This window comes from Anser anser (genome assembly GCF_964211835.1).
Source record: "Anser anser genome assembly, chromosome: 5".
NCBI classification, from domain to species: Eukaryota; Metazoa; Chordata; class Aves; order Anseriformes; family Anatidae; genus Anser; species Anser anser.
In genome coordinates, this window is record NC_139725.1 from 32,362,341 (window position 1) to 32,382,112 (window position 19,772).

General features: G+C 38.7%; 1 protein-coding gene across 1 annotated transcript; it reads right to left on the reverse strand.

Annotated features, from left to right (window-relative positions):
* Positions 1-1,025: 1,025 nt before the first annotated feature.
* On the reverse strand, positions 1,026-19,704 carry SNAP23 (synaptosome associated protein 23). Its single transcript, XM_083837574.1, has 8 exons — positions 19,574-19,704; positions 12,506-12,612; positions 11,902-11,943; positions 11,080-11,128; positions 10,180-10,297; positions 6,794-6,946; positions 6,091-6,235; positions 1,026-3,493 (listed from the first exon to the last, which is right to left on the reverse strand). Exons 2-8 carry the CDS (start codon positions 12,560-12,562, stop codon positions 3,428-3,430), a joined length of 630 nt encoding a protein of 209 aa, XP_083693700.1. The 5' UTR covers positions 12,563-12,612; positions 19,574-19,704; the 3' UTR covers positions 1,026-3,427.
* Between the last annotated feature and the right edge of the window lie 68 nt (positions 19,705-19,772).

Genomic DNA, 19,772 nt, shown 5'->3' on the forward strand with positions numbered 1-19,772 from the left:
TAACAATCCATGCATGTATTTTATTTCCGTTTGATTTCACTTGCTCTCCAGTTTTTCGTGGTATTCAGATACACTTCATATATTTATTCAATTAACATTTAGATAGTGTTCTGCTGTTTCAAGTGCAGCAAAGGTGAATTAGCATCTGCAAGTCACTGCATTGTGTTAACCACAAACTGTTTCACAATAGAGCCTTCAGAGGAAGAAGTTTTGCAAGTTACTGCACAAGCAACATGTGCTGCAGCTCATGCTGTATGTAGATGTAACCCTCTGTCAACAGGTTTAACTCACCTTTCATCTAGTACGCTAGCTTGAATTTCATGGTTTACCATGAGCTATCATGGTCTAAGTGTCTATGTGGGACATACAGTACATGCTCAGTAATTATATGCTCAGGTGGTCTCAAATAGTTTTTTCCCCTAAATTTTGGTAGAAATATACTAGGGCAGCTCCACCACAGTACGCAGAGCGCTTCTTCCAAGCCACTCCCAGATACCACTGTTCTTTCAACTAAAAACTGGTGCAGGTCTGTATTCCCCCCCAACTCCTAAGAGCATTCTGGGAATCTGATGCTCCAGTACAGAGAAAATACAATCCTAAATTGCTCTCTAAGTGAAATTGCATTGGTAGAAGGTTAAATCACCAGATCTCATGTGACGAGATAGATGCCTAGCAAGTATTACCAATACTCGACAGGAAAGCTTTATTTGGCCTAGTCCCTTTAAAATCCTCAAATGTAGTCCCATGCTTTACCAGTCTTTCAAAGAGATGGACACATTTGATAGTTTGAAGTCAGGCGATGTTGATTATGCAGGGATGAAAACTTAGAGTGTTTAAGAAAAGTAAAGATCAGAATATTCCTCTCTTCCCAGCCACATCCCTTCCTGTGTTAACATCAGGAGTTCCGAGAAATAAAAATAGAAGGGAAACTTCCTGGTTGCATAGTAGCAACTAGTTCTGCCAAGTTTTTCAAGGACAGGAAATTAAACAAAAACATTTCTAAGACAAAATAGTTCTAAACCATGTTTAGTTATAGAAGTATGTATTTTGTTGTGCACAATATAGTTTAACAATCAAAAGCAGAAACTGTAAACCTTCATTCTTAATAGAATCCAGAAATACAAAGATGCACAAGTGTTGATTACATTCCACAGACATGGGAAGCGAGCATCTATTCTACAGATGACAGTAAAATGATCCAAGAAGCAGACTGTTTTGTTCACTAACATGAAGGCACCAGCTCCCTGACAGGTTTGGCTCCTGTTGCATCGAAAAGATTATATTTAGCTAATACATAAGCTTAGAGTCTTGGAAATTATTTCCTTCTGTGATATGCATTGCAACATGAAGATTTTGCATACCAATCACAGCATTCTCTCAGTCAATATGAGAATTTGTGGCTAGAGCACAGGCAAGTCAAGAACATGGACTTGCAATAGCAAGGGAGAAGAACATTCCAAGGTGTTTCAAGATGCTACAGAGTGGATTTGCACTGGTCTAAGCAGAACACAAAACTGCTTTAGTATTCTGTTCCAGGAGACAATCATAGCTAAATAATGCATGCTTTGCTTTCATAATCACCAAATATTCCTTCAATTAACCCAAAGTTTATAAGAAGGAAAACATTCAAATTCCCTATACTTTCCCAAGCAAGAGGCTGTTAGAAATTTACTATGCAATGTTCTTACAAGTACTTCTTTGCCACTTGTGTTTTTAAGCATGTAGTCTTCATTACCAATAGGGGTAGATAACGAACTTTCAGAATTCATTAGCTTTCCAATAATTACTGGATGCCAGACAGAAGCCAAGACATGGTACTAAAATATCCAGTCCCTGTAAAAAAACACTCTGTCCTACATAAGACAGTCTACTACTGGCCTATTATATGCAGCATCTTCATCCTTTGGTCAGTTTTTTTTTTTTTTAAAAAGTTGTGCTGGGAACAAACTGACAATATATTCGTAACACTGATTGTACTTCTGAAAACAAAAACATTTAACATTGTTCGTCTTGCATTTCAGCAGATTAGTGTCATCTCTTTAGCCCTAGGATTTATTATTAATAGCTACAAAGATAACCTGTGGACTGTCAAAAAAAAATCAATAAAACCCTGGGAATAAGTCTGGTTGTATCATAGTAAAATAGAAGTGTTTTTCCTCATTAGAGGAAAGCTTTACCTCACCTGGTCTTCTATTCTGCAAGACGAGAAACATTTTAGTTGTAATCAACTTGGAGTATTTCCGACTGCCAGATCCAAGTTCTGTAATAATAAACTAGTCAGGAATTAATTTAGAACTAGTTTATTTACAACTAGCAAACAGTTCTTACATACTTCAAGCTTCCTCCAGACTTATGACAAAGAAGTTGTATAATAAACTTATCTTCATTTTCAGTAGATTTACGAAGCTCCCCCAAAGTCACTTCTGAGAACAAACTCTGCATGATCTCAGTCACTTTTGCACTGGAGAAAGACAAACTGAACTCCAGTGAGAACTGGCCAAAATAGAATCCAATATGGGATGTGAGAAAGCTGCATGCTTTTCTACTCATTTTCTGTTTAGTTCCTTCCAGTTCAGATGCCTCACTCAAACACTAAAAACCTAACTTTTAGACGATGGACACAGTTTTCCATCAAAGAAACGCTTCAGGGAGATTTTTATTGTATTCTACTTGCATGCACAGAGAGTTTAAGATCAGTTATATAAACACACAATAATACTAGAAAAATGCAGCATGATTTCCTAGTCATGGCCTCCAAATATCAATTTACAGTGAAGAAATGGAAAACTATACACCCCTCCAGTTAGCTTTACATTAAAGTTGGTATGTTTAGAAAGTGTTTTTAAAGCCCTCAACCCAGAAGTAGTAATCAGTGGGCCTCTTGAATGTTGTAGTCCACATGCTCAACCCCAAACCAGTCATGTGGTCTGAACTGTAAAGCCATGGTTAACCTGCTTAGAGATACAAGTCTGACAATACTCACCAAGTCCCTGTTTTAGTGAAGACACTTAACTTATGAGGTATTTCAAACAGTGCAAAGTGCCCTCCTCAACTTTCCACAACTGTGAATTCACGTTACCCTGCTTATTCAACTTCAATAAAGAACTGTATTTTGGATGCAAGAAAAAAGACGGGGGGGGGGGGGGAATAAAACATGAAGTAGTTCTCAAAGCCATGACACTTTTAGCCCTGAGCAGTTTAAGAAAGTGAAGGTAAATGAGTAGGAGGAAGTTAAGTTGACTGCTTTCTTGGAGTCAAGACCATGTTTACATGAAGCAATACAAAAAATAAAAGGAATCCCTATAGAAAGGGTACTGCTTCATTTTTCCCAGCCCCTCTCATTTCAGAATAGAGGAAGTTTCACAGATCCAAGAGTATGGTGGCTTGCAGCTGGAAAGACAGTGTCACTGAACAATGACAGAGGGTTTTAATTTTCAATGAGTTTCTTCGCTCTGATGTTGGCTTGCTCAATGCGATCCCTGTTTGTATCTGCCTGAAAAAGACAAATTCATAGGTCATTTGCAAACTGCATGTAAAACACCCTAAAGATTTAAACTGACAGGAACTTTTGAATTGCAGAATATTTTCACAGTAGACAGAACAGAAGCCATTTTTATAAGATAGAAGTAAATTTATTTTATTTTTAAATCATCTTAGGCTGTCAATTTTATCAGAAACAAAATTAGGAGAAAAAAATTAGTCTTTAGCTAACCCTCAAAATATAGAGTAGCCTGCTTCAGCAAGTCAGGGAGAATTTACAGAACAAAGAGTTAAGGATCACCTCTCTCCAAGTGCTTGGACATCATAAGAACCGCTACAGAGAGGCTTCAATATTATGGACTAAGAGTAATAATGAAACTGAAAGTGACCTCTAGGCATAATGTTAGAATTGTTTTGCTAAGTGGAAATCCCTGGTTTCCACCCACACATCTATAGTGTCATGGTATCATAACAGCATGGTGTTTGTAAGTAAAGCCCTTTATTTTGTTATTGCCTTACTGCTACCAGAGCATCACAAAAAGTCAGCCACTGTATATAGGCTGAACAAGTATCAAGATACAGTTTTACTGAATGGTATGATAAGCGGCTTTGAAATACCCTATCCAGTCTGCTGTAGAGAATGAGCAATAGGGTTAATAAGCACAAAGCTAGCCTTTCCTCTCACCACGAGGAGTGGAACTCCCGAGAAGCTCTACCTATGGCAATGATCAGCCATTTCAAACTCATACTGAAATTAACTAGCATGACAACATCAGCAGTTCAAGCCCTTCCATCATGTTCTTTCCTTCCTGCCCTTCACATTGATGGCTGGGGCGTAGCAGAAATATATTACAAAAATTTGTCAAAAACACAAACAAAGCCACCCACATTTTGGAAATACATGGATTTAGCTAGCAGATACTCTTCCAAGGAAAAGGCAGTAATGTGTTTACTAGGGATATATTCAGACTACGATTGTAAAACAACACTGCAGGCTACCTGGAGTCACCCAATCAAGCCTATACTTTCCACATAGATTGGACTTAAAAAAAAAAAAAAAAATCCGTATCAGCTCTCCTGGAATTAAGCTAAGTACTGCTCCTTGTTTCTTTATATGGTGTTGTCCTTTGGAGATTTACCTTCAACATCTTGATTCAGTTTCCACGTTGTTCACTGCATTTAAAAATGGTTATTTGCAGAAAAGAATTAAAGTATGCTGGACCATAGTCAGATTGCTAGTCTCAAAGCCAGGAGCTGCAGCTGGCATTTTTATTGCTCTTTCATAAAGAAATTCTAATTTTGGATTATATAGAAGTTAGTAAGATTTAATGAACAAGATTTATTCAGATCACTAAAATGAAAGCATCAAGACAAAATAGATGCTTGAAACTACCAGAACAGAAACACTAATGCTAAAAATAGTAATTCCTATTTGCAGTTAATTTGACTGACAATTTTCAGTCCACTTTGTAAGTGCTAAGGGTTTCACATCACATTTTGAATTCTGATGAACTTTAGTTCTAGTGTCTTTTTAAAATGTTTGAGTTACTTCACTTGGAAGTTACCTCAGATATGCAGTTTCAGAGAACAGTGAAAGACAATTAAGACACGTCCAATAAGATCATGTTGATTGACATTAATATAACACCTACTACTAATTACTAGTCAAAACTGAGATGCTGACATAGGCACAAGCAGCATCTATGTCACACTAGCCAGTCTTGTTCTGAATATTTGAGAGCTGTTAATCCTATTGGGCTTTTCAGTGATATCTGACTTCCCATCTTGTCTTTTTTTTTTTTTTGTAAGTTTACAGCAACGTGTCTACTTCTGCTTTTTCAAAATCCATAACATACACCATTCATCAAAGCTTCTATTTCCCTTCTTAACCAAGAAGACTGTAAAAGAGCTTCTGTTCATTTTAAAATATGCGGATTTCTGAAATATGACCAACTTCCTCATTGGTTGCTCACTGGAAGAAACCCCCCAAATCAGATTTATGTATGATTAATCTATTTGAGGAAGCTCATCTTAAAAAAAATAGGGAAGAGTGGTGGCACAAGGAGATTTTTCTGGCTGGGACTAGCTAACTTCATGTGCAGATGAAAGCAGACCATGTCCCCGTGCATCCACAAAAGCTGTTATTTCTCATGGACACGCCTGGAGAGATTTTGAGTTAGGGCAAAGAAATACCTAGCAGTTTGGGTTTTGGTATTTATTTTTAAAAAGAATTCCTTATGAGTTTAGCTATTGTTTAAAACAACACACAGAACAACCAACTATTTGCTACCATGCACAATAAGATTCCCTGAAAGCAAAGATCTCAGACTTACAAAAAAGTCTACACTCCTGATCCAATGTAATTTAGTTGCTTTCAGAATAAGCAGTGACCAGAGCTGTATTTAAGACTTCTGACACTCTAAAGCACTTGAGTTTTCAGCTACATACCCAAACACCAAGTTCTCTCTCTCACTCAAGTCATGACAACTAGAGGATGCTATGATCTTAATTGCATATTTTACTGCAAATACAGGTCAATTAGACAGTGAGCCTTATCACTTCTCAGTAACAATCCTTACACTGAAGGCAGAGAACACTGTTGACACTTACCTTTACGTTTATCCGGTCTATTTGTTTGTTCTGGGCATCAATCTCATTGCCCATATCCAAAGCCATATTTTTCAGATTCCCAAGAATGTTTCCTACTTGAGTAAGATTTTCATCCATTTCGTCTTCTCTGGCATCATTTGTTATCCTGTTCAAATATTGAAGAGTGTTTCCATGAATCAAGAACTTGCTTTACTATACCCTAAAATTATTCTACTCTAATAGAATTTTTTTGTTGCAAAGTCACCTGACAGCCAATGTAGTCAAGCCAAGGTATTCTCTTATTTAAAATAGATAAATTCCAAGCAGGCAGTCCACCAAAAAGAGGATTCTAGGCTACCCACTACTAAAAAAATAGCCTTAGAATTTAAAATAGCAGCTACTAGAGAAATTTTAAGAAATTGCCTCAGATGTACTTGTATGGCAGTAAGAGTACTTGACATTTTTAACAGTATTATCAGAAACGAAACACTAGATAGAACTCTACTGTTCTCACTATAGAGCAAGAGCAAGGAAGTACAAGGTGAAACATTACACTATTGAAAATGTGCTACTTGGAGAGGAGATGGCAAAGACTAATAGATCCTCCAAGTAACAGTAAAGAGCTTGTTATTTAGCACCTTCACTTAAATTCTATCTGAAAGAAGCTGACAACTGGTAGATTACAATTCCTGCATTTAGGATAGATAACTATGAAGAAACAAACCGTGTAATATATCCACCGCTTGGTCCTCCAGAAGTCTGAGGTTGCTGCTGATTTATACTTCTTGGTTGCATGGATATCACATGATCTGCTGAGTTCTCCATTCCATCTCCCCATGTTGTTCGGTATGCTTTGCTAGACTCAAAGTTCTTCGTCCTACTCCATAAAAAACGGATATCTGAACTGTTCCATCAGAAAAAAAATGGCATCCTGATTGAAGTCCTGAATTAATCTAGGATTGTCAGAAACATTTGTCTTGTGCCCTAAAGATACTAGATTTTTAGATATGAAAAGCCTTGTCTAGATATTACAATTTCTTTTATCAGGATAGTACAAACATAACCAAGTTACTCTAGGGACAGTTGGCTAATCTTGTGCTTGTACTAACACTTGAGACAGTATTTCCCTTGAAGCAGGGAACAGAAGAGAGGAAGCTTACAACAGTATCAGGAAAGCTTACATTGTCATGAAGTTGCATTTAAAACAAGAGTTAACCTAATGTGATGCTTAGGTAGTTTTGAGGGAAGAAAAGCAGATGAATGAAAAGAATTCCCACTAATACAAGCAGCTACACTATGCAAGATCACCATTCATCTTTACTGTTTTGTTCAACAGTTTCTATAGCCAAGTCCTTCTTTTTGATGTTAACCAAAATGAACCTGAGAAACATTAGAAAACAACAATCATGTTTAAACAGTAACAGCTCCTTCACTCTGCAAATTACCATTACACTTAATACAGGAGAAAAAAAAACAAGCAAGCCCACAGAACACTAACATGAAGCAATCTTAAGAATCATGTATCTACAAAAACATATCTACAAAAGCAAGAGAGAAAGGAAATTAACAGAGAAGTAAGTTGTCACAAGAAATTACTTCAATGTAGATATCTAAAGAACATATTTTGAGAAGAACATTCTGTTTGTTGTCACTTTTGAGTTTGGATAACCCAGACCCCACTGCCACTTTTCTGCTTTGGTGGAAGCATGTGAAAGTCAACATATATATATATATATATATATGTGTGTGTGTGTGTGTGTCTCCAGTACATCTAACTTCTAATTGTGAAGTAATATATTTCAATATTTATAGTGTCTTCAACATCAGTAGCCCAGATGTTTCATATTTGAAAAGGTGTGAAATCAGCTATAATGAAGAAATATCCTCTTCTAATTCCTTGAACATTTATGTAAACACAATAGGAAATTACTTCTCATAGGAGCTGAGATGTGAAATACAGCCTAGCATGAATACCTCAAGGGGAAGGAAAGGAGTCATTTCTCAGTTCATAATGGAAATGTTGCACCCAGGAGAATCCTAAAGAAACCTGAACTCGTCAATTCTAACAGCTTGTGCCTACAGAGCCTTAAATACCTCCTTAGGTTTTCTGCAACAAGATTGAGCATTACATTTTTGTCTCATTCATGCTAAAGTTGCAGCAGTTGGAGATATTTGTACACTTGGCTTTTGATTTAACAAAGTATTCAGTGCCAGAGGCAACAGTGAGGAATTTATTGAAAAAGGAGCCTGAAAAGTTTCACATCTGAATTAGACCACTAGAAACAGAAGTTGTTACTTAAACTAAACACAACTACTAAGAACAAATCTCATCACCTGATCTTTTAAGAGTTGTTTTTTAAGCTACTATGCATTCACATTTCTTGTGTTTTGTGTCTGTAAGAGTAAGGCAATCTATATAGCCTAGCAAAACAGCAAGGGTTCAAGCAGTTGGTCAAGCTTCCCACAGACAATGCAATCTATAATAGTTGACATTTATTGTTACAACACATCACAATCACAAGGAGACATGCATGCAAACGACATGCACGTGCAAGCACACATCCAGGAGAAGCATCACCTTAGACAGCTGGTTAAACATACACACTGCGCTAATAAGACTGACCTTGTCCTAAAATCCACTTTCACCAGTTAAGCGAATACAGCTTCTTATCCTAGTCTTCATTTTAAGTAAGCAAGCATCAGTGTTAGGAGAGAATGGAGAATAAATCATAGTAAAGACCAGCGAACAGGTAAATTGATATTAGTGCACAGATTATATTAGAGTACTGCTAGTATTTTGTGGTTTTGCAAAGCTTTTGTGAATGAACTTAGTGTAGTGGAAGTGAGAAAAAGCAGTATTTCATCTGTTAAATGTTATGATTTACCTTTAGTAAAAGGCAAAACTCTGGAGACAGCCAGCTGGCAAAGAACTCTGACATTAACAGAAAGTTTCATGTACCAGAAAGTATATGAACAGCATTCGTTTTCTTCCTCATTGCCCTCTACTTACCTATTAAGTTTTCCTGCATATTACTTCCCATTTTGGTACACAATGTTTTTCTGTTTTTATTCATGTATTTGGGGTGCCGGAACAGTTTACAGATCCTGAGTTTGCTCAGTGGCAATAAGCTGTGTAATTAAATTCAGTGGAATAAAATAGCCAACTACAGAAAACAATGACTGTGTGTGTCAAAGTGCTTGAAGTCCATCAATTTGATAAAACTAATATAAAACAGTATGCACACCTATCTAGAGGTCAAAACAGAACGATCTGCTTTTTCAAGATACTAAAGGTAAGATTTTCAGTCTTAGAAGCCACATTCATATCTGTCCCAAACAATCCCCTAAGTATTATTTTGTTGGATAAGCAGGTTCAGCTACTCCAAAGGATTTTTACTCAAGTTTCTACCACCTCTCAGTTGAGTAAGTTGTGGTTTTTTCCCTCATGCTAAAGAGCTAAAAGCTAACACACAGGTGATATTAATTACCATGAAACACACATGCAAGAGTTTGTATAGTCACTAGCGAAATATTAAAGCTTTAACACCAACATCTGTTCTACTCTCTTCCTCCTTAAAGCATGAACTCCTTTTAAATGCCTGGAAAACCAATACTACCCTCCTCCAAAACAAATCTTTTTGCATGATATTGAATTATAACATTGAATGGTCCACCATTACCAGCCTTTATATAAGTTAGCAGAGAAGTACTTTCGAGAATAAATGATTGGGGGGGATCACATTTCTAAGGGACACAGGCATTTACATACAGCTATTTGTAGTCCAGTTTGGTCTCATTTGTATGTACATTGGTACTATTCTACTGAAAAGACATTTCAGAATCATAGAACCATTTTGCTTTATGGAGTTTAGGGTTCAAATGTGCAAAATGTTGCACAGTAGCTCCATTTACAGTGAAAGGTGCACAATATATGGTCCGATGTAAGTAAGCTTTAGCTAGTCTCATATGATTTTAAGAGTGTGCACCTCCACAAACCAAAACAAAGTTCCCAGAGATTCATCATTTTCACTTTTATAAAAGACCATCTCCCAGTGCAATAGCTATTGGGAACATCCAAGAACTTTAGACCTGTGTAACAATTTAACCAACCTGTTACAAGGACAGACACAGAGCCCACAACATTTGTTGAGTTCTGTCAGTGTCTTCTCAGCTTCTCTCATGTCCTTATTTATCTGGTCCATGCCTTCTTCTATGCGATTTAGCTGTTCTAGAAGAAGAACAAGTAACCTGAATAAACACACATTTGGAGGTGGGGGTGAACTTACACTCCTTTACAGCAGGAACTTACAAGATACAGTTCCATCCTGATATAAAGACAAGTGTCTTTTTTGCTTTCCTGCTTTCTGGAATTTATTTTGTAGAAAGAGATTAAGTAATTAAGTTTTGTTTACTATATCAAAACCATTTTCCCCATCCTCAGAACAGCCCTTTTGTTGCTGCTTTTTGAATAAATGCTGTCAGTCCTGCTGTTGTGGAAAGCAATGGCTTCAGTAGCACAAGGTGCATCACATTGTTACTAATAGTTTCTCAACTACTTTAAATTGTCCTGTAGATGCTACAAATGCATGGGAATAGCCAATTAATAGATCTCATTTTCAGAATCACAATCATCTAGATTGGAGAAGACCTTCAAGATCAGCAAGTCCAGCCATCAACCTGGCCTATAAAGTCTCATCACTAAACCGTGTCCCTTAATGCCACGTCCACACATTTCTTAAATTTCTCCAGAGCTTGGGAATCCATCACATCCTTGGGCAGCACATATCAATACTTCAACAACCTCTCCATGAAAAAATTCTTCCTAATATCCAATCTAAACCTCTCCTGGCACAACTTAAGACCATTTCCTCACATCCTATGGCGTGTCACCTACCTTCACACACAGGTTTTTAAAAAGCCTTGAGTTTCCACAACTCTTGAATGATAATCCTTTTTCTAACAACTGTAGGATAAATCATTTATGTTTGGGAGGAAGAAGGAAGAACTCACCTCCTTGTTCATCCAGCATCGTAATAGTCTTGATGCCAACATCTTGAGACTGTAGAAAGAAGTTTGTGTACATAAAAACAGTCTTCAATATACCAGTGCAAAATCTGAAGGTCTCTAGAGTAGATTTTATAATTCAAGTTCATAATAGAATATTATGCTAGGAATAACTTCTGTAGTAAAGTACACTAAGCCTCAAATTGGATCTTACGTTAGCCTGGTAATATCATTACCTGTTATGCTATCTCAGTTTCTTTTATATTACCAAAAGAATATAAAATGTATTGTAATACTTAGATTGAACTACGAGAGAGCTATCATATTTAATTATTTTTAACATTACAACTGATGAACAGATGGTAAGAAGGTATACGCAGAACTACTTTTGTATAGAAGCAGGAACAGCCCTGTCCTCTACTACCCTACCACACTCTACTAAGCCATACCCTCCTCCTCAAAGCAGGACATTTTCACACTATTCACAGACAATGTGAGCTAGAAGAAACATGCGAAGTGCTATGAGAACCAAAACTGCCAAAGCCACGACTGACTGACACAGAACTGTATGCAATTGATCTGTAGCGTTTGGAGACCAGGCTATTTTGCTTATGAGGAAAGCAGTCAAAAAGGACATCGATCCTTTCTGTGACCTTAATTACATAATCTGAAAACATTAGGTTTAAGTCATTCTAACTCCATGACATTTTTTTTTTTTTTTTAAAGTTTGAGAAAGACAGAAAGTGATGAAGATCACTTTTTGATAGTTAAAATGCTGCTTCTCATACTTCAAATGTATAAAGCCCTAGCGGAAAAAAGCTTCCTTACCTCAATGGCCAAGCCAAGAATCCTCCTTGTGCTTTCCAAAGACTAGGAAGAGAAGAATTTTGAGTGTTAATAGCATATCAGTCTCTGAAAGTGTTCTTCACTAGTTCATTGTAGTAAGGCAACTATTTTACACAAGTTCATCAGCCTGCCGATATGTAACACTACATCTGTGTTGCAGCTATGTATCACCATCCTAGAGGTTAATTAGCCACTGCAGAAACTCTTGTTTTTTCTAGTACTTAACAGTAATTTACTTATCCCATACAAAAGTCAAAGAAAGTATATTTTTATTTAACTAAAATTCATTAGAAAGGAATTAGATGCATGAAGTGTCAACATGACTAAGAATCACGCATAAGCACCTAATCTGCCTTGCACCTAATCTGCCTAATCTGCCTCGCCAAGTAGGTGGCTTTACAACTGAAAAGTTCATTCCTGAAACTAAGAATGAATTTAGTTTGGGCTCTAGTATTTACTAAGTAAAGAGAGGTTTTGAACACTTGGCTATACTCTTGCAAAATCATCACCCTAGATTATTTTAAAAAGATACTGTAATCTTGGCAGGTAACTATTCTAAACCCAGATAGCCTCCTAAAGTATTTACCTCATCAGTGACCTGGTTGGCCCTCAGATGAATTTCTTCAGCCGATAGTTCAGCCATGATGAAGAACTATCACTTGCAAGTAATCAAGTTAAAAGAGAATCTTCTCCCTGGAGAAAGAGATAACAGACAGTATGAACACTTGAAATAATTCTATTGGTTAAGTCAAAACAGCCTTTTATCAGTATTTTGCCCTGCAACAAGACAATTCCAAGAATGAAGACATACACATCTCATTTGGCGTAACACAATATATGTTCAGAAGGCACTAAAAGATTTGTTCAGCTGATCTAATATAACCAAAGAGCTATAAGAAATGCAGGAACAATCAGTACATGAAATTGTTTCCTTTCCAAGACTTGACTTCATAAGCATTTTTGGAAAACTATCTATTGTTAGCTTAAGACAAAAATCAGGACATAGACAAGTCTTAAAATAAAAAGCCTTTCCATGTTGGAAAAACATTTGTTTACCCAGTAATCTGGAAAGAAATAGTTTTCTGAAGTACTTAAATTCCTAGCATGAACCTTAAGTGCTCTTCACCTTCTATGTGAAGGATTTTGACAAGACAGTCCAAAGAGGAAGCACTAACACAGACCAAGCACCACCTAAAGGGATTCCAGGAGCACTTTAGAAATAATTCTTGTTATGATATGGTGAATCCCTCAGATGCAAGAGCAGCAGGAAGTTATAAGTGGTATCTCTGCAACTCTTGCAAATGTTTGAGCTCACTTTCCTTGTAATAAGATGGGACCAAGATTTTTCTTTAGATATAACTCAAGTCCTAATACACTATGGTTTAACTTCTACTGTAAATAGGAGATATTTTTGCCTGAAGAGACAGCAGGAAAAAGCAAGTCAGTTGACAGATTGTGTATTGTTATCAGAGAAGTGTTTTTTAAAGCTAAGACTGAGCATTTTTGTTGGAGGAATGCTAATAAAGGCAGTACTCCTAGCAACAGGAAGAACAGAAGTCCCAAGCTACATAAGACATTAATAATCTGAAGTTAAGGAAATTCTTTAAGAGTTGTTTTTTCATCTTTGTTCTTTCACATCAGTAGCTTCCAATTAAATTCAGGTTATCCAGATACCCACTCCAAAATGTCCTGCTTGTATGGCAAAAACATGTTCTATTTTTCCTTACAAAAACCATATTTTAGAAGGCATAGCATTAGTAACTGCTCCTAGAAGGAGAAATTCATCCAGATTCACCCAGCTGTCAGCTAGGGAACACATGTTCACAGCTCCTTATAGGAAGCACATGTATCTGATACAATCCCATATAACCGAAGTACTTCAGGATTTGGAGTATATCAGCAGATCTGTCTTTAGCATGTGACATACCTCTTCAGTCTAAGACTGAGGTTTTTCTAAGTAGCTATCAACACTTTTCTTTTTCAATCAAGAAAAAAAGCTCTCATAAGGCCTAATAGTTCAGTTCACATTAGTCCAGTCATCTGACCGTACAATCAGGAACTTATTAAGTTAGTACTAAGTTGGAAGAGTTAACATTACATTTACTTAATATTCAGAAGCAGGATGAAATCTCAGTTACACAGTTGACATTGAACAACTGTTTCTTTACTATCCTGATTGCTGTCACTGTGTGGCACCTGAAGCAGGGAAGGCCTGGCCAAACCTGCAACAGTCAAATGCTTCTGCAGCTTGGAGCCATCAAACTCATTTCTCGTCTTAGAGAGCCAAAGGGATGTCATGCCCCCGCCCTGCAAGTGCAACAGCTTCCCAAGAATCCCATTGTAATTGCAGAACAGGGCTGGACACGCAGCTGTGTTCCCAGAGCAATCTAGAGATTTCCTTCTCAGCAGCCCTGGTGTCCTGCTTCTCTTTGCAGCTGTGGGGTCAGGCTACCCAGCGTAAGCAAAACTGATGGCCCCAGGCTGTTACGGCCACCACTACACAATACAGTAACAGTTTCTGTGCTTCTGAAGCAGGGTATGACACTAAATAAAACTCTCAGCCATGTGTTAAATAAACATTTGTTTATAAAATAAGACTTCAATGGGTAATAAGGCTCTCGCCTTTTTGAATAAATACTAGCAAATACATTGCTCTACTACCTTCATGTCATGACAGCGCCTAAAGTCTGAAGGAAGAGTGTAAACCTTATCTGGCCAGATAAGGAGTTCTGTACTTGGTTCAGTACTGCCAGAATGTCATCCTGTGCCACTAGAGCTACAAGTTCATGAGGACAATAAAAACAGAACTGCAGCGAGACTGAGAAAGGAGAAGGAGACAACAGCCAACACTTCCAATTCTCAAGCTAGTAGTTCTTGGTGGTATAATCTGGAAGGTAACATATTACCGTGAGGCAATAATTAACTTCAGGACTGAAGTTCACCTATGCAATCCCAAATTCGCCCTGGGCTTGCAGAATTATTAATGTCTTATGAAAGACAAGGCAATGCTGAAATATGGAATTACCTGAAGAGCTACTTCATGTACTATTAGCTATCAAACCGTACCTCCCCAACTTCATCCTGCTTACATCACCTTACTAAAGAACTAGCGATCCATATTTGGCACAAATAAGTTTGGAGTAATATTAAACCCAGAAAGTGTCAGAGGTTGCATCCGAGACCAGACAGCTTGAAAACGTAAGCACTTGTTGCTGAAACTACAAGTTTTATCAGCTCACAGATGATCTTGGCTTTCCTCTAGCTTTCTCACAGCTCTCTAGACAACTCTATTGCCAGAAAGCAAGAAGTTCTGTGGAAATCCACAGCATTTCCGTCCTGCTTTCCCTCAGACCAATGGTTGTTGTTCTTGCAACTGTTTGTGAGTTGACCTAACACTGAAGAAATCCAGCTGCATGACACAGAAGAGAAGAGCCCCTCCACAAAGCAGACACCCGTAATATGGAGCAAAACCTTCTTAACCCAGTCAATTCCAGGATGACTCGAAGCTGAGTTATGCCTGTGCTTTTCTTCTGGTGCTCATATTAGGATACCTGTAGTGTTTTGCCTCTCGTGGGACAAAACATCAAAATCTGGAGAGACAGTTCACATGCTCAGTTACACTTGCTAGGATAATGGACCTCTGTCAGAAGAAGCCAAACCAAACCACTCGGACTCTTTGAGACAGGTGTTCTGACAAGCTTTTTCACAGGTAAGAGGGTTCCAGTCATTTCTGATCAGTTCTTGAGATCTTATGCCACTGAAAACAGCAGCAGCACCTTCTGTTTCTCTGGACTTCACAAAAAGCTTACCCACCTTCACTTTTCAGCCACTGCCATTAGAGCTATGTACAAGATGCATTTCCTTCTTAAGATAGGCCTCGGATAGCATGCTTTTTGAATTGGTTTTATTATAATGCCTGTTCAAAGTTGAATATCCAAAATTGATGGACTCCAAAACAGGCTGTAACTTGATTCTCCTATTTGAGCTGGTCAGCCATGCTTTTGCAGACTGCAGTAGCTCTGCGGAGGAAGGCAGTGCCAGACAGAGATATTCCCTAGGACTGCTCATCACACAGCGGTTTGTAACACCCAAACAAGCACGTGGGAGTAACTGAGAAGAAATCAAACATTTCCAAAAAAGCCTGTTTCCAACAATGGAGAAATACACTCTGTAGCTAGGTGTCTAATTGGAGTAGTTGGAACATCGCAGGTGCCTAGCTGGTAGGGATGCTGCAAGACTTCCCTAAAGAACATAGCACCTAAGATAATGCAATTTTTACTGGCAGAGTAGCTCAGCTAACCCAACAGAACACAAGATACACATATATAGGGTACACAGGCCCCAGTCTTTCTTTCTAGAAAACACTCAATGCGACTGAAATATTCGTGGCATATATTTTTTATCATAATATAAGTTTTGCTAAACGCAAGCATTTATTTTTAGTATCAACAATGTCCATTTTCTTTGCTTTCTTATAAAAAAGCATTCTGCTGTTGTAGTTTAGTACTCCAGTTTAGAGAGAAACAAGTTTTAAACAAGAACCTAGGCATGCCTCACAAGGACCTATACATCCATTTGCAGTGTGCCTAAATTCAAAGCAGAACTCCTTTAAAGAAGGACGTGGAGTCAGCCATATTTGCTTTTTGTTATCAGCTCCTTGCAGTATTTACTCAGCTACCAGACTACAAGGATTATGGTTAAACACATTCCAGTGCAACTCCCCTTGTAGCCCACCCCTACATACAAAAACCTGGCACCTACAGACAGTGTAGAGCTGAGGCTGCTATCAAAAGCATATTTTCCTGAAGTAATGGGCCTCATGAAACTTTTCTACCAAGTTAGAAGACAATACATTCTTCAGCTTAACTATCACTGCCCTATAAAAAGGGAGGCTCATTGAGAAACACAGGCAGCAAGCAGACACGAGGCCTGCAAATCATAAGGGTCTGCCTTCTCCAACATGTTTTACTTAGGAGACTGGGGGACAGGAGGAAGTTCTCTAAATTTCCAGCTCTGACCACAAGCATTAGATAAGACATTATCTCTTCACAAGTTGACACAAATTGTGCTAAGATATTCTACAAGCTTACTGCTATCATCCAGAACAAAACATTCTAATTTTGATATTAGTTGAGCATGGACAAGAGTTAAATTACTTCTATCACTTGGACAAGAGGAACAAGGAGATAAGGGAAAGAAATGCATGTCTACACAGACTTCTTCCCCCCCCTACTTGCTACACATTCAAGTTAGTGGCTCCAAAACCCCAGGAAAAGCCTTGAATTGAGGCTCTTATACAAAAGATTTATGTTAGAGAAGGCCAAGGAAAAGAGATCAAAGGCAATTTTACAGAACAGTTTAAAACCCCAATTAAGCTATTCCCTGCAGAGGAATGAGTGATATGAGAGGCGCTTTGGGGCTTGTATTAGCATGTATTAGCAGACCCATTCAAAGCATGATTGGCTTAGACATCTTCACTTGGTACATGCACATAAGGCACCTGAAGCGTTTCAGTAGTTTCTTCATCTAACTGGAGTTATACCAACACTCGGTTTCCAGCATAAGCAAGGCACAGATATAAAAGAAAGCAAGTTGCAACCTTGCTCTTGATGTATTTTGAATAGTCTTTTCAGGCTTTCATTTATAAATAAGCACAAGAAAAATATTTGTAAATGCTTTCAAGGTAATAAAAGCTATGGCAGTCAATTTACACAGCTTGAATAAGCTTTTCTCCAGCAGAGGCTGCAAAGCAAATCTAATACTTACTAACTCTAAGAAAAAACAGAAAGTTTACTTCCTTGTTTCATAATAGTCATGGTATATTGAAGTTGTGCTATCCAAAGCACTCAAAACCTTTAAGTAGTTTCTGACTTACAGATCTTTATGAATTTATACCAACTGCAAGCTACCAGAATGCCTACAAAAGTGCTTCTTGAGCCACAATTACACCGTCTGCATCTGGAAAGGATATCAAGATACCTACTGTAAACAGAAGTTGTTTGAAACCTGCATTCAGTATAGGAATATTTTTACAACATCATTACAGCTAGAGACTGTATGCATTTCTTCCGTTCCTCTGACCTAATACACTTCAAAACATTTTAATTTTGAAAGGGAGTGACTGTCAGAAGTGACAACTTTTCCTAAACCAGATGGATTTAACTTGCATTAGACCTAAAATTGTTTTGATCACCTGTACTTCCACAAACCCATCCTGAATGGTCACCAAATTCAGCCCTGCATCTCTGGCAGACATGAAGCAGTTCTGTGTCTCCAACAGACCAAAGACCTTTCAGAAGTGTCAGACATCCATTGCCTTTGCCAAATATCATGGATTAATTCCTCATTGTCTAGCAGTCCTCTTTATTCGAGCCTAGCCTGCTCTAATCAACACCACAAGGTTTCCTCCCACACTGCTAATCTGAAACTAGAAATTAAGTTTCCCTTCTGAGCACAAAAGGATGATGATTTTAGAGGAGCTATTCCCAAGCCACGAATAAAAACTACTTAAGTCCTATGAAGTATTCCAGCAAGGCTCCATGCTTAAATCCTCAAGCTGTTTTTCTCCTTGGTATGTAGTGCAAGTTCTTTACAGTCTGACATTGCACATTGTAGAGTTAAGTGGAAAGTTTTCATACATACTATGTCCACATTATTCATTTTTAGCAAGTTGTGGTATGAAAGAATCCTATCCCTCCCATTCCTGAATTCCCATATTTGGTTACCTCTTCATTTCAGGTAAATTACAAATGAATTCTTGTACTTGAATCCTTTTAATATAATGCATTATTGAATACACTAAAATATGCTTTCCACTGATTTTCTGTCTTTACATATACAAGTACAAAGGAAGAAATATTCAATATCTCCCAACTGATATATCTAAAACATGACTGAGAGATGCAGCCTCCGCCTTCTTGAGGATAACCTCATCAGAAAGGTATGAGCCAGGAGGTGACATAACCCTGCTGCTCCAGCAGCTGACGGAGAGCCAGAATCTCCCGAGCTGTAATTTCAGCCATCAGCTCTGATACCGCCTCCGGTGACCAGGGATGCTCTGTCGGCTCTTTCACCGAGAAAATGAGCTGTTGCCTTCCCCATGAGATGATAAATTCAGGAAATGGTATTTTTAGGAAAAATGACCATTATTTATGAAGTTTCTAGGCCTTGTTGTAAAGATTAAAAACTAGAGAGGCTACAGAGTAGGTGGAATCTTTATCGAGGATTTGTTCTGCTGTTGTGCTTTCAGAAATTTCATATCGCCAGCAAAGAAGGAGATTTTTTTTAAAAAAAGACGCTTCCTTAGACACACTAAAGGGTTATCCTACGTCTTAGGCTACTGTGCCCACCCAACAGGGAGCGGTGCACGGTCTCGGCAGCAGGACGGAGCCCTCTGTCCCCTCACGCCCCCAAGCCCAACGAACAACGCGGCCGCAGCGCTGGGGCCGGGGCCGAAGCAGGAACCGTCCCCGCACGCTTCTTGCTCTCCCTATCGCCTTCCTCAGCAGGCTCCGACAGCCCGGGCACCGGGCACTACTAACGCCGCCGCCCCGCGCTCCGCTCCCCTCCACCGCCCGCGGCTGGGCCCGGAAAAACGACCGCGCTGCCCCAAAACGCGCCCGGGAAGAAGACAGAGCCGGGGACAAGCACCTACCGCCGAGCCGAGCTGAGCCGTCCCGTGTCGAGCCTCGCCCCGCCGCGCCGACCCTTTAAGAGCCCATGTCCCGCGGAAGCGGGAGGCAGCACCGCCCATCGGCCGCGTAATGGAGGTCGCCCTTCCGCCCGGGCACTGCGCAGCCACCATGACTACGTTTCCCAGCAGGCACCGCGGGAGAGAGAGGAAAGCTTCCCGG

What these genes read in the sequence shown, in the direction of transcription:
- SNAP23 (XM_083837574.1), bottom strand. Translation starts at nt 12,562, where the DNA reads ATGGCTGAACTATCGGCTGAAGAAATTCATCTGAGGGCCAACCAGGTC. An exon ending in TGTGTCTGTCCTTGTAACAG is followed by an intron (nt 6,947 to 10,179) that starts GTTGGTTAAATT and finishes TTTATGGAGTAG; the next exon opens with GACGAAGAACTTTGAGTCTA. An exon ending in TAGACCGGATAAACGTAAAG is followed by an intron (nt 3,494 to 6,090) that starts GTAAGTGTCAAC and finishes TGTCTTTTTCAG; the next exon opens with GCAGATACAAACAGGGATCG.